Raw genomic sequence first — 14,478 nt, 5'->3', positions numbered from 1 at the left:
GACAGAAACACAGCCCGGGCAAGAAGACAGGGCTGAAAGACTGACCCACCCTCAGGCCAGCACTGAGCCTTGGAGAAGGAACTGAAACAAAAGGAACCCTAGGCATTTGTTATGTATTACTACGCACCAGGTATTGCATATGTCACAACCCCCCTGGGCTAACTCCTGCTGTTATCGAATATTCTATTGTGACAGAAACATTCTTAACCATTTTTATGTCTGCCATGAGGTAACGCATATTCATACCGCTGTGGGATCCCCATTTACAGAGATTAGAACATTTGGTCAGAGAAACTGAGGAATTTGTCTAGTCCTATCTCTGGTCAGAGGTGAGATACAAAATTAAGTGTAATTCCGAGGTGCATAATCTCTGCCCCCATCTGCATGGAACACTGATTTATTGCAACTTGGGCCCTGTTCTGAGGAGGTGACCACCTTTGCCATGGGCCTTTATGGCCAACTTCATTCCTGTCCTTGAAGATGTCACACAGTCCCCTTACCTGCCCAGCCACCATATTGGGGACACAGGGGTCCCCTTCCCTGCCCTGTTACTGGCTTCCAAGTCAAGCATTTTGCTGGAGGGGAGCATGAGTTCTTAGTGCACCTCAGCCTTTAGGGAGGCGCAGAAAGAAAAGAGGAAGGGACAGATGGCAGTGGGAGGGGAAGGAGAGAGGGTGGCGTTTGATACTAGACAGGCATGTTGTGAGGCTCTCCAGGTCTGGAACATGATGGTTAGTGGTTGAACAGAGTAGCTTGAAGAAGGGCTCCGCCATTACTCCTCGGCCTAGGCAGAAAGGCCCTGTTGGAGTCTGGAGCATAGAGCCCTCGTCTGCCTGACACAGCACCTCATAGCTAACAGCCACTAACCATGGAAAGTAGATCACAAAAGTTTCAAGCATCCTGCCCCGTCTCTAGTTTCCCACTGACATCTGCAAATATTTGCTGGTGGTGGTTGGCATGTCTGCACTGCTGAGCTGGGTGAAAAGCAGACAGAAGTTGGGCTGGACTTGGTCCAACCATGAACAGGAATGATTCTACAAACATCCACAGTCATATTTAAAGTCCTGGTCCCATTTACCCTGTCAGGGGCAGATTGGCTGGGGACTCTCCACACTGGGACAGATGGGCTGACCAAAAACCAGTGCTATCATGACTTCAGAATGTTCTTAGAAGATCTGCCACTTGATGTGACCACAAAAATTGCCATGGTTCTTCCTCTTCCTGATTTCAGTGGCTAGAAGCCCTTGCTGCCTACAGGGTTACAGCTTTTTCTGTTCTCTAAGCACGTAGGGACCCTGCTGCCCTTGACTCTTATCACCCATACTGCATGGAAGGGGGTAAAAACTCTCCATGAGGCAGGCAAATAATTATAGGAGGCTTCTGTGTCCAGGGAGAGGGTGACCCTTGAGTGAGCCACTTAGGTTACTTAACTCACATACATGCACTGTTTCTACCTGGTGCTATCTAATGAAGTTTGGTATGCCTAGCCTTCCCATTTCCTGCAAAATACCACCACAAAAATAAAAACAAACCAAAATGACAATGGCAACAAAAACCTAAAACACAACAACAACAAAACCCCAGGGTTTCTAAACTAAAGCAGCCAGAAATTTTTTTTTTTTTTTTAATAAAAGCAGGTTGCCAAGAAGTCATTCAAACCCGCTGTCTGAAAGTTCTGGAAATGTTTTTCTAGGAAATGAACATACTTAAAGAATTTGAGTGTGTCATTAAAAAAAAAAACTGACTTATTGGGTAATGGAGGGCTTGAACAGCTCAGAATGAACCCTCTCATTTTATATAACTATTATATGTTGAGAAAAATATTTAAGTTAACTCATGATCAAAATGCAGAGAGTGTGTGTGTGTGTGTGTGTGTGTGTGTGTGTGTGTGTGTGTGTGTGTAATGTATATGTAAACCTCAAAATGAAACCCATTATTATATTTGGTTAATATGCTAACAATAACAAAATTTAATTGATTCAACTGAAGAAAAAGAATATTGCCTGTGACCACATGGTATCCCACCATTTTGCCACCTGCTTCACTGTGCATCCATTTCTGTAGCTAAACCCTAAAACATTGTTAGGAGTAAAGAGCAATTTTGAAGAATAGGTTTTCCTATGTCCTGAAAACATTTGATCAGTCAGTAACAGTTTTAAAGCACATTATTTTCTTCAGTTTATTTTTGAGGCATTCAGTGAATAGCTTTTGTTTTAGTGTGTGTGTGTATGTGTGTGTGTGTGTGTGTGTGAGAGAGAGAGAGAGAGAGAGAGAGAGAGAGAGAGAGAGAGAGAGAGATTGTGTGTGATTGGGTTAAGGAAGATTAAATGTAAGGCCTAGCGCTTTCTGGGCAAGGCTCTCCCATAGAGTTCACCCCCAGAAGTGCTGTTATCATTTTAACAAGTGACAACATTCACCCTAAAATACAGCACTAGGCACATAAGCCCAGTCATCTGGGGTTGGCATGGCAACCGTAAGATCTTTGAATGTGGATATGCCGTAGAGCTGCAAATTCTCCATCAGTTAATACAATTAATACATGCTTAAAATTAAAAACTTTGGGGTCTGACTTTCTCACGAACTCTGGTGCCCCATATTTGACCACATCCCCTGGATGGGGGGGGGGGACTGGTGGCACTCGGAGGAAGGATAGCAGGCTACCAAGAAGAGACTTGATACCCTATGAGCATATACAGGGGGAGGAAGTCCCCTTCAGTCACAGTCATAGGGGAGGGGAGTAAGGGGAAAATGGGAAGGAGGGAGGAATGGGAGGATACAAGGGATGGGATAACAATTGAGATGTAATATGAATAAATTAATAAAACATATTTTAAAAAAACTAAAAACTTTACAAATCACACATATGAAGAATTTAGCTTTCTGAGAATTTAGCATTCCATTTTTCATCTTCTTTTCTTTTTCTTTTTCTCCCCTCCCCCCCCCCCCCCCCCCCCCCCGTATTTTGGTTGTCTTGTTGAGACAAGACCTTATAAAACTCAGTCAGGCCTGGAATTGACCTTGTAGATCATGATGACCTTGAATTCTCTATTAGCCTTACCCTGTCTAGGGTGGGGGCTACAGCTGCGTATCACCATGTTTGGCTTTCCATTTCCCTTTTGAAAATATACTTATCAAGGACGGAGAGATGACCCCATGGTTAAGAGTGCTGGCTGCTCTTGTACAGGACCCAGGTTCGACTCTAGTACCCACATGGATGCTCATAACTGTCTGCAATTCCAGTTCCACAGGATCTGAGACCCTCTTCTGGCCTCCTTGGGCACTAGGCATGCACAGGACGCACAGACATACACGGAGGCAAAACGCATACACAAATGATAATTTTAAAAAGAAAGTATATGTTTGTGTTTGAGTCTATTACACACACACACACACACACACACACACACACACACACACACATGCAGACACATACACAAAGTTATTTCTTGTCTCTTGGTTTGTCTAGTACCGTGTGTGTGTGTATGTGTGTGTGTGTGTGTGTGTGTGTGTGTGTGTGTGTGTGCACGCACATTTTTGTACTTAAAAAACAAACCTTATTCCTCCTCTACATATTTTTGCACCTGAACCAAGTATAGGTTTTTCTTTTATTCTTGTTTTCAGTAGTGGGGATTTGGTTGAGGGCCTCGCTCATGCTGGCTAACTACTCTGTCACTAAGTTAGATCCCTAGCCCGTCCTTTTACCTTTTATTCCAAAACAGGGTCTTTCTGAGTTTCCCAGGATGGCCTTGAATCTGTGACTCTTCTGCCTTAGCCTTTTGAGTACAGAGAATTACAGGTTGGCACTGATAGGTGTAGCACTCAAGTAAAGTTTAAGGCTGTGGTTCTCAACCTTCCTACTGCTGCTGTGGGTGACCCCCAGCCATAAAATTATTTTTACTGCTACTTCATAACTGTAATTTTGCTACTGCTATGAATCATAATATAAATGCCTGTGTTTTCCAATAGTCTTAGGTGACCCTTGTGAAAGGCTCATTTGTCCCCCAGATGGGTTGAGAGCTGCTAATTTAAAGTATCTGCGGGGACACAGGAAGGCATTCATTCTATGTCTAAGCTTAGGTTCCTCGTCTTCTGTTTTAACACCCATAGGCATAGCCTCCCCCTGCCCCCCTGGGAACTCTGTCCACTTGGCATAGCCCCCCTTCCTGGGAACTCTGTCCACTTGGGATAGCCTCCCCCGCCCCCCGAACTCTGTCCACTTGACATAGCCTCCCCCCCCCCCCGGCCCCCCGGGAACTCTGTCCACTTGGGCATGTCTCCACCTCTGACCTCCTTACTCACACAGTGCCCCATTCACTCAATTGTAATCCTTGTTCACTAAATGATCTCTGTGCTGGAGGCAGGAGGATAGCATCCTATTCTAGGTCCAAGCTAGCTGTCAGAACGATGGGTTCCTGACTGGTGCTGGTGTCAGAGCAGCCCGGGTCCATAATAACTACTGCACTTGATGCCACGATTCTGAAGCAGAACCCCAGATACTGTCATCCCATGTGGACGGCTCTAAGGACCCAATTAAGTGCATCAGGGAGGTTGAGACCAGTGATTATTTGGAGGAAGAGGACATTCTCACTGATGGTTTTATGTATTCAGTGTTACAGCATCCCTGTTACATGCTGTGTATTATTAGCATACAGTACTAGTTCTGTTTTCCAGATGAAAGAGCCAAGGTTAAATAGATCTAGTGTCCTTTCAAAGACTAATTAGTGAGCTAATTAGGGCAGAGCAGGTAGCCAGACCTGGATCCGCCTGATTCCAACCAATGTGAATTCTCTTTCCAGCATTAGCGAAGACATTTTCCCAGGGCGCCTCCTAAATTATACAGCACTGGCGATGCGTGCCTGGCCTGCAGGTAAGGCCAGCTCTGCTCTTTGTAATTATAACTTACCCTCAGACAGTGGGAGACATTGGAAGCCCAGTCACTGTAAGACACATCAGTGTGTTACCACTCACACCTGAGTCAGTGGACTTCAAGTGTAGGCTTGAAGATATGTAATATCCCAAATTACACCTGAGTCTGGCTTCATGGAGGTTTCTAACAAGTGGACAGCTCCCTTTTGATTATTTTTTTAAAACTTATGTTATGTAAGTGTTTTGCTGCATGCACATCTGTATGCCCATGTGCTACTTGTGTGCCTTGTGCCTGAGGAGATGGTAAACCTCCATGTGGGTGCTGGGACTCAAACCCCAGTCCTTCATAGCCGCAAGTGCTCTTAACCACTGGGACAACTTTCCAACCCATCCTTTTTAGTTTTTTATTTTTTTAAATAAAGATTTTTATTTTACTATATATACAATGTTCTGCCTGCATGTATACCTGCAACACCAGAAGAGGGAACCAGATCTCATGATAGATGGTTGTGAGCCACCATGTGGTTGCTGGGACTTGAACTCAGGACCTCTGGAAGAACAGACGGTGCTCTTAACCACTGAGCCATCTCTCCAGCCCGTCCCCGCCCCCTTTTTAGGTTTTTAAAACAGGACATGTATGGAACACTGCCTAAGCCAGCACATCACTCAGGGAGAGAGAGGGAGCAGAGAAGATAATGCACATCCTACTTTTCCTCTTCATCACAGGCAGCAGGGAGGTGTGAGTGCTAGAAGCGGCTTTACTGGCACTAACTTGCACAGGTGACTCTGCCTTTCTGGTCTCGGCTGTCCTACTTGAGACATAGGGGGGGCTTGAAAGGTGTCTCTCGTGTTCTGGAAAGGCAGGCCTCAGTGCTTTGCCATAGACACGATGTCTCTATGTAGGCAAGCAGGCATGCTACAACACTGGGGAGCTCAGAGAACGCGTGGACCTAGAAGACAGCCCAGTGTCGCATTTCAGGTAGTCCTACTCCTTTGGAGGGACTTCTGAGAGGAGGGCTGGACTTTCACACACACCCCTCCCCGTCAGGTCACATTTCTGGAGTGACAGATGTCATTCTCTTTACGTCCCCTCCCCATCCCCCCCACCCCCCACCCCCCACACAACTGTGTATGTGGTCCTTCACTGGGGACTTAGGGAATCCAGCAAAGCTGTGCAGTGAAAATCCGCATCAAAATCCGACACAGCCAACAGAGAGAAGCAAGGCCGCCTCCAAAGGAAGTGCCACTTCCCCACACACCAGGTAATTAAACCAGGATGGCCTGCCGCAGCACAGGTGAACCTTGACCGTTAGACTAAGTAAGTCAGGCGCAGAAAGGCAAACACCGTGGTGTGATTCCAGGTACTGAGGTTCCTAGAGGAGACTTGAAGTAGGCGGTTTCCGGGTGGAAGGGCACTGGGAACCTACTGTTTAATGAGTATGGAGCTCCAGATTTGCAAGATGACGACGAGTCGTGGGCATGGATGGCGGTGGCAGATGCACAAAGGTTATGAATGTACCTAATGCTACTGAGTTCACTGTACACTGAAAATGAGTTCACTATACACTAAAAGATGACTTCACTCTGCACTTAAAGATGAGTTCACTGTACACTAAAAGATGACGTCACTCTGCACTTAAAGATGAGTTCACTGTACACTAAAAGATGACGTCACTGTGCACTTAAAGATAAGTTCACTGTACACTAAAAGATGAATTCACTGTACAATAAAAATGAGCTCACTATACACTTAAAGATGAGTTCACTGTTGTATGTATTTTGTCCAAATAAAAAGGAGGAAATACACAAAAATAAGGAGGAGTTACTGAAGTGTAACCCTAAGCCCAGTGTCACAGGTGCCTGAGAGAGGCACCCTGGCACCTGTGACCCTCCAGTAGAGCCTTGGAAAGTCTCTGAGTTCAGAGGCAGGATCTGGGATCATCCTTGAACACCCCACTTAATACAGGGTAGGCCTGGATCCTTTACATAAAATCAGATAAGCCATTTCCTGAGATCTCGATAAGATCAAAGTGGGAGGGAAAATATGGAATTGATTTATAATAGTGCTGGGCAAAACTCTTAAAAAAAAAAAAAGACTGCACTCTCAAAATCTACTCTTCAAAGGCGGATGGGTGCTCATAGCCTAGGGGATGCCGCACTGGCTGAGTGAGGATCACAGCAAATCCGTGTCTCATAAACACTGCTGGAGATTTGCCAGCTCCATCATCCTTCTGCGTCAGACGTATTTCTTGAGGGTCAAGGAAGAACACAGTTGCTTAGGAAACACGTGAGGCACGTGCCAGAGATGGCCTCCCGGGTTTACAGGGTCCAGAGCTCAGGGCTGAGGAGAGCTTTGGGAGTTCTTTCGGCCAAACCACCTGCTTTACGGAGGGATGTAGCTCAGACACTATAGGAAAGATGGGAAAGCGAGGAGCTACCTCGGATGGTGTGGAAGAGAGGAACACAGGTAGAACAAGGGAAGGCCGGAGGGTGTGGCAGGTGACTGAGCATGAGTGAAGTGCACAGAGGGTGAGTCAGAGTTCAGGCTGATCATGAAATCATTGGCAGAAACAGGGACGGGCCCTAGAGGAGGAAGGTAGGGGAGGAAGGGTGAAAGAAAGCTGGTTTGGTTTCTAAAGGATTTAATGTGGAAAAGCCAAGGAACTGGAAACTCCAGTGGAAGTTTTCAGGCTGTGAAGAGAGAGCAGTGTCCCAGATTCTGTCAGAAAAAATCCCAAGGTAAGACCCTAGCCAGCAAGGCCTGGACACCCATGGCAGCGCCTTCTGTCTCGAGCAGTCTCACTGGCCGCTTAGACAAGGCCCGAGAGACGTGTGTGTCATGTCTGCAATCCATGCAAAGCTAAATGCTGCAGATGCCAGACTCAATAACGAAAATGGCCAAAATAGAAAGAAGAAATGAAACTAACAGAAAACATGCCGGGGCCAGTACAGAGTCCGCTGTTTATGTCCAGAAAGTCAATTATAAACTCCAGGATTAATAACGATGGTCATGGTAGCTACATTAGTAAACTGTTTGTTTGTTTGTTTTTTTAACACCCAACAATTATAGAGTTCCAGATTTGTGATGTCAGTCACTTCATGGGACTATTTATTTAATTCCCATGTTAGCCCTATGGCATTGATAATGTGGTTATAATCTTTACTTTACAAGTGAAGAAGAAACTGGGGCCAGGGAAATTAAGTCAACTGGCCTAATGTCACAAAAACCTTGGTTTGTCTGACCAAAACCAATATTATATCTTCTAACCAATAAGACTGAGGAAGCATGGTTTAACTAACTGGCTTCCTCCACTTATACAATCACTTATACAAACAAATGCCTATGTGCTCATGTGTGTTACAGAGGGAAACACACGAGCACAAATGATCAGTCAGAGGGGAAGTTGTTTAAAACGTAAAATTTCAATGGCAAGTTAGTTACAGTGACTGGAAAAGAATGACTGTCAAAGCTCTTCGGAATTCTACATTCCCAAACACTTCTCTAGTGATGCTCGTGTGGTCCGAGGGATGTTTGCTGTTGAAGAACGGAGGGCCCAGGTCTCAGTCGCTTCGTGATGATGTCACTACCTTATACAACTCAGGGGAATCGTGGGTAAGAACCAAGTACAAGGTAACGAAAGTCTGGGAACCTCTGTTAACAAAGAGATGGCCCATACATGTGTGTTCACACGCTCCTGGCCACCTTGCCTGCCTCAGTCCTGGTACACGGGAAAGCTCTCAGTGAGTGCTTATGCTGGTGGTGCCTCAGGAGGCTCTCATCCTTCACACTGAGGACCCCCACCCCCACCCCACCCCCGCCGCCACTCATCCTGCCTGTACTCCCGTCCTTGGTTCACCCCCACTTTCTCTCTAGGCATCCCCTCTTCTCCCAGTCTCTTTGCAGACCTGAGCATATACCCCCTGGATCCAGGTCATCTGGTGAACCCCTTTCTCGGACACTCACTGTATGGTTTTGTTGTGTCATTGCTGTGTCCTCTGCCTTGCTCTCTTTGCTCTGGTAAGTTTGGAAGAAGTCTAAGCATCCCCCTCCATTTACATTGCTGTCTGGAGCCACGTAACTCCCTAGGCAACCTTCTGACTTGCTATTGACTAGTCAGGAGAGGGCACAAAGTAGAGAGAGCAAGCATTTCATCTGCCAACTTCTCACCATGTCATGCGTTTACAGAAAATATTTTAAGTGGTACTTTGAGTTGTTTTGTTTACAGTCTCGTTTCTCTGCAAAGTTTCACATTGAATGTCTGTCCAGACAACGTAGAAACCAAGTAGGGGAAATACTGTTCTGCTCTCAGCAGATGCGCACACCATGTGATTATCTGCAATATAATTTTGGCCTTCTAGCCCGTACTATGATTACATGATGCCCATCACCCACTCTATGATTAGACCGGACTTTGTCCCAGCAGGAGGGGTCATAAAGTGATTAAAACGTAATTGCTCTCTTCATTTCGATTTCTGTCCGGGTTCCCTGAAAGTGTGTTCAGAGGCTTTGGATGGCTTGAGGCTAGGGCGCTGTGGGGCCTCTGTTCAGACCAGCCCTGACAGTGAGGCCTCGTCCATTCCCTGACACATCTTCTGCCCTCCCCCCCCCGCCCCCCCTCCCCCCCCCCCCCCCCCCGCTTTCCCTTCTCACTGCTGTGTCTTTAACTCTATAAGCTTAGGCGCCTTAAGCTCCCAGCACCCCAGAACCTATGCCCCCCCTTCCCCTATGCAATTCATCCTGCTCACTCTCTATTAGCACGACTGCTGTCCAACTCTGTGTGGTTAGACCCCTCGCTCTTAGTTTTCCATCTGGCCCCACCAGACAGGACCAACGTCCCAGGACCCTCTCACCCTGTACGTTTCATTCCATAGCCTCTCTGGGCAGAACTCTGCTCGTGAGGTCACATTTGAGACTGTACTCATATCAGCCTCTCTCTATTTCCTCTTTAGCCTGTAACTCTTCCCCAGCTCTCCATTGGTTTGTATCCAAGCGGCCTCTCAAAAGCATCATCTTCACGAAAGTGTCTCTGCTACTTCTAGCCTCTTCTCCACACTGTGGCCCCTTTTATTGCTTTCTTCCTCCCATGAGTGCATAGCAGAAGACCTGGGGTGCCTGTGGACCTTCTGACCTTGATTTCAAGGGCTCTGTGGCTCTCTTAGGCATGCTCTAGAAATGGCTGACCAGCTGATGCTGCCTGCTGGGCTGAACCCCTTAGTACAACTCAGTCTGCCTCTTACCAAACCCCTCAGAGTTAGAAGACCCATGTATCAACTCGTGGAAGGCTACTCCTCTACCAACGCCATGTTCTTTTCTCTTCTATTTTGTCTCAGAGTCTCCAGTTTTCCAGTTCCTAAGTATGGCCCCATGAAAACCCAAAGTTCTGGTCTGCACATGGAATATAACATAGCCTTAAATACTTAAATGTTCCAGCCTCTGAAAGCTATCAGCACCACCACAAGACACAAAGCTCTTCAAAGTCAAAATTTGGGAAGTTGTCTTTGTATGGTCTCTTGACTTATGCCTTAGTCCACTGTGGGTGTATTCTGACGGTTTAAAATTGTTATTGTTATTACTATTAGTGTGTGTGTGATACGTGTGTGGGCATGATGTGTCAGGGCCTGCAGATGCCATGCAGTGAGTGTAGACGTAAAGGGCAGCTGCTTTGTGGAGTTGCTTTCTTTCTTTCCACTTTTGTCTGGGTTGCGGCCATGGAACTTAGGTCAGGTTGCCAGGCTTGGGCAGTAAGCACTTTATCCAATGAGCCATCTTACTGGCCCGTAAGCACTTTTTTTTTTTACAATAGATAATTACTGTATTGTCATGAGGGTACTAGAAAGGCATATAGTTTCCCCTCAATAAACTTACGATGAATACCCCCCAAATAATCAAGAGACAATAGCTGACAATGGCCACAAATGCTCTTCATGCAGTGGGTAGACTCCATTTGGACAAGCCCTTCCTTAGCTGTGTGTCTTACTCGGATTCAGAAAGCTGGCCACTGGGGACGTGTGGGCCATCACATTTTCTAGCTCCTTGCCTTCCCAGAGCGTCACCCTTTGTCCTTTCACCGGCAAAAACCATCCAGAGCAGGTGCCCTCACTCCTCCTACACGTTCCTTTAAAAACCTGGTCTACTTCCCGATAGCAGTTGCCAACCATTTCCCTGGGAGTGAAGCATTCCTGGGTATTGGTGCCCCAGCACTGAAGAGGCGCTAGTTGGGGAAGAAGAGGGCTAAGGATCCAAAGGGGCAAAGTCTTACCTCAGCTTCTGGCTGGCAGGGACAGTTATCTTATTCAACTTGTCCATTTTTCTTGAGAGAGATGTGAACCCGCTGTCCAGGGGGATGTCAGTAGCAGTTCCTGGTGGTCTTAGGGAGCAGCATGGTAAGTTCTGGGCTCAAGGGCTCCTGCCACTGGAACTGACTTCTGAGAGCAACCGCCGGCTGCTGGCAAACACCCCTGCACAGGGGAAGTAAAACTCGCTGGAGCGCATCGTCAAGTTTCATGTTTCTCCGAGGTCATGTGATCCAGGGAGTCAGCCAGCCTAGCTGATTACTGTGAGTTGTGTAAACTTCAGTAGTGAAACCTTATTGGGCATGCAAATCCCTTCACAGCAGCTCTCTTTTACGACCAGGTTTGTTGCCAGCTTGGATAAGCTTCTGGCTGGCTACTACTTCCTGTTTATCCCCAACCTTAGGTAGGCCCTCTTTTCAGCAGATGGCCAGAGTCACCTGTAACTTCTCAGGTAAAAGGAAAGCTGAATAATCAATTACATCCGGGTGACTCTTGGGGGCGGGGCAAGGGGGCTTTCTGCTCATTTGCATAAAGCCGTGGATTAGTCTTTTCTGCTTAGAAAACTAGGACATGAAACAGACAGCTCTTGGTACTCCTTCCTCAGACATCTGGGGACCAAGGTCACAGCAGTGGTCATTTAAAATGTGACAGGAAGTTCTTTGTGCAGGGTCAAGGTCACTTAGGGGTAGGGATAGGCGACTCCATCAAAGGGGGTGTGGAATCAGGAGTTGCCTTGCTGAAAGCTTACTGTTGTCAAATGAAACTAAGATATACCCCTCAAAGTCAGCAGAGAAGAAGTCTGGAGATTTCCCAACACATGGCATCAGACAGATGCCTCCTAACTCCCCTCCTTGTCCTGGTCCTCTCATCAGACCCAAAGTGATATGTCAGATGTGGGGTTACCCCAAGCACAGTGATGCCTCATACCTGGAGCTGCTGCGCCCATCCAGACAGCTCTGCTGCCCTTCTCAGCCACACCCCCCCCCCAATTCCTCTGCCTACTCTGCAAGCTTCCCGTTTAGCTGTGAGTTAGACAGCAGAAGGCAGCTTAGGGTCAAGGATAAAAACATGAGGGAGGGTACTCTTTCTTTTTCTTTTATTTCTTAAAGATTTATTTATTTATTATTATATATCAGTGCTCTGCCTCCATGTACACTTGCAGGCCAGAAGAGGGTATCAGATCACATTACAGATGGTTGTGAGCCACCATGTGGTTGCTGGGAATTGAACTCAGGACCTCTGGAGAACCTCTGGAAGAGCAGACAGTGCTCTTAACCTCTGAGCCATCTCTCCAGCCCCAGAGGGAGGGTGCTCTTTCTTCCTGTTGCATCTGGACACCCCATCCCCACTTCCGCCCCCTGGCATGCCCTGATGACTTTTATGGAAGAAGGTTATGGTCCTCACGTTATCAGATCAACCCTGGTCTGAAGAGGGGGACAAAGCAGAGGACGGTCTGTTATCTCTCCTTTTATCTCAGCTCCAAGGCCTGGCTGAGGAGAGATGGAGTGGGGGGGGGGGGGGGCGGGGACCAGTGAGAGGAGAGGGGACAAGCTGTGGAGAGGAGAAATGGATTTCTTCCCGCCTGGGCTCTTTGTTCAAACAGAAATTCTTCTCTCTCCTCAGGGTTCCTTGACTGTTGGTGGTCATGCACTACATCTGAATTTCCCGTTCCTCAGGATGCTTAAGAGCTGCTGCTGCTTAGAGATGTTAAAGGGTGGGGTCCTTCAGCAGAGAGTGGGCCATCATGAGAAAAGTGCAAGCGCTTGCTTCCTGTGGCTGCTGGCTTTCCCTAATCAGGCTGCTCTGTTTTCTTGCAGCATATCCTGAAGGCGACCTAGTTCCCTGCCCCTCCCCTCCCACAGCTCTTAGTGGAAAGAAACATAGGGAAAACATGTATGATGTCATCAAGGGTCAGGAGACTCTGGCCAGTGGGGGTGAGAATAGCCTTTTGTTCCTTCCGAGTTGCAGTAAAATGCTCCCTGTTGGCCTGCTGTCGTTCCTCCCCACCAACTCTGCTGAGCACCTGGCCGGGCAACTTCTTATTTCCCCAGAGAAAGAGATGGGGGGCAAGGGTTACACTTCTGCTTTTTCTTTTTACAGCCACTGGTCTTTCTTCTTTTTACTGTCTCGAGTCTAACATGATGAAAACGAGAATCTGCTTTTCCAGGCTGGACCTTTCGCCCTGTGTGGAGTGTAGTGTGTGTGTGTGTGTGTGTGTGTGTGTGTGTGTGTGTGTGTAGTTGTCGCAACCCAACCTTCCAAGCCTGCCACAGTGGCTTTGTAGCTGTCACTGCTTGCCAAGAAGGACCGTGCAAGAATGGAAAGTGATGATTACCACGTCTCCTTTGCCGGCTTGTTGATGGACAGAGACCACACAGCGTGGCTCCGCAGCAGAGGCCCAGTTGATGACAGAAGGCACAGAGGTCACCGAATCACTGGGTAGACACCACTGAGTACGGTCACTTTGGAAAGGAGTTTGGTATTAGCTAGTAAGTCTGACGGTGTACACATTGTGAGCAGAGCAGGTCATAGGCCTGTAAGACATTCCTAAGTGACACACCAAGATCACACACAAGAACACTCAGAGAAGCTACTCTTCTTCAGGGCCTTGAACAGCCACGCAAGTGCTGCGCCACTGAACACCAGCTTGATGTCCTGTTTCTAAGAGGAAAAGAAAAACCCAAACAGTCCTGGAAAAGGCCAATTGCCCATGAACAGGACAATAATGAATACATCGTGCCATAGTCACGTAAGTGGATTCTATTTAACAGTGCAAACTAGCGACCTCTAGTTGTATCACTATGGATAAATAGCAAAAATAACATCTTTCTCTTTAATAAATTTTCATTACTTTATGTGTACTAGTGCTTTGCCTGCCTGCATATCTGTACGCCTACCTGACTACTTAGTGCTTGAGGGGGCCAGAAAACACTGGATCCCCTGGAACTGCAGGTATGGACATTTGTAAGTGTCTGTGTGGTTGCCGGGAACCAAGTCCAGGGCCTCTGGAAGAGCAGCCAATGCTCGTAACCACTGAGCCACCTCTCCAGCCCCAGTTTAAAAAAAAAAATAATTTATGCAATAAAGACAAACTGAGGAAGTGAATGTATAAGCCAATACAGGATGGCTCAGTAGGCAAAGGTGCTTTCCACAAGACTGACTCCTGAATTTTGTCCCCAGGTCCCACATGATAGAAAGAAAGAACTAATTTCTGTGAGTCGCCTCTGACTTTCACGTGTCAGCGGTGGAGCATGTGAGCACACATATAAGTGAAATGTAAGCTTCTTCAAAGGAGTTGATGTCTCATAGAAATGACTG

General features: G+C 47.0%; 1 protein-coding gene across 1 annotated transcript in view; it reads right to left on the bottom strand.

Moving 5' to 3' along the window:
• Positions 1–11,402, bottom strand: part of BLNK (B cell linker) — a 65,949-nt gene extending 54,547 nt beyond the window's left edge. Inside the window, exon 1 of the mRNA XM_084773031.1 lies at positions 11,127–11,402. Coding sequence (XP_084629157.1) covers positions 11,127–11,173 — 47 coding nt within the window. The 5' untranslated portion in view covers positions 11,174–11,402. The remainder of the gene's footprint in view (positions 1–11,126) is intronic.
• Positions 11,403–14,478: the final 3,076 nt, after the last annotated feature.

The sequence above is a fragment of the Acomys minous genome (assembly GCF_964271855.1).
Source record: "Acomys minous genome assembly, chromosome: 2".
Taxonomy (NCBI): Eukaryota; Metazoa; Chordata; class Mammalia; order Rodentia; family Muridae; genus Acomys; species Acomys minous.
The sequence above is the reverse complement of the archived record's forward strand: the minus strand, read 5'-3'. Positions and strand labels throughout refer to the sequence as shown.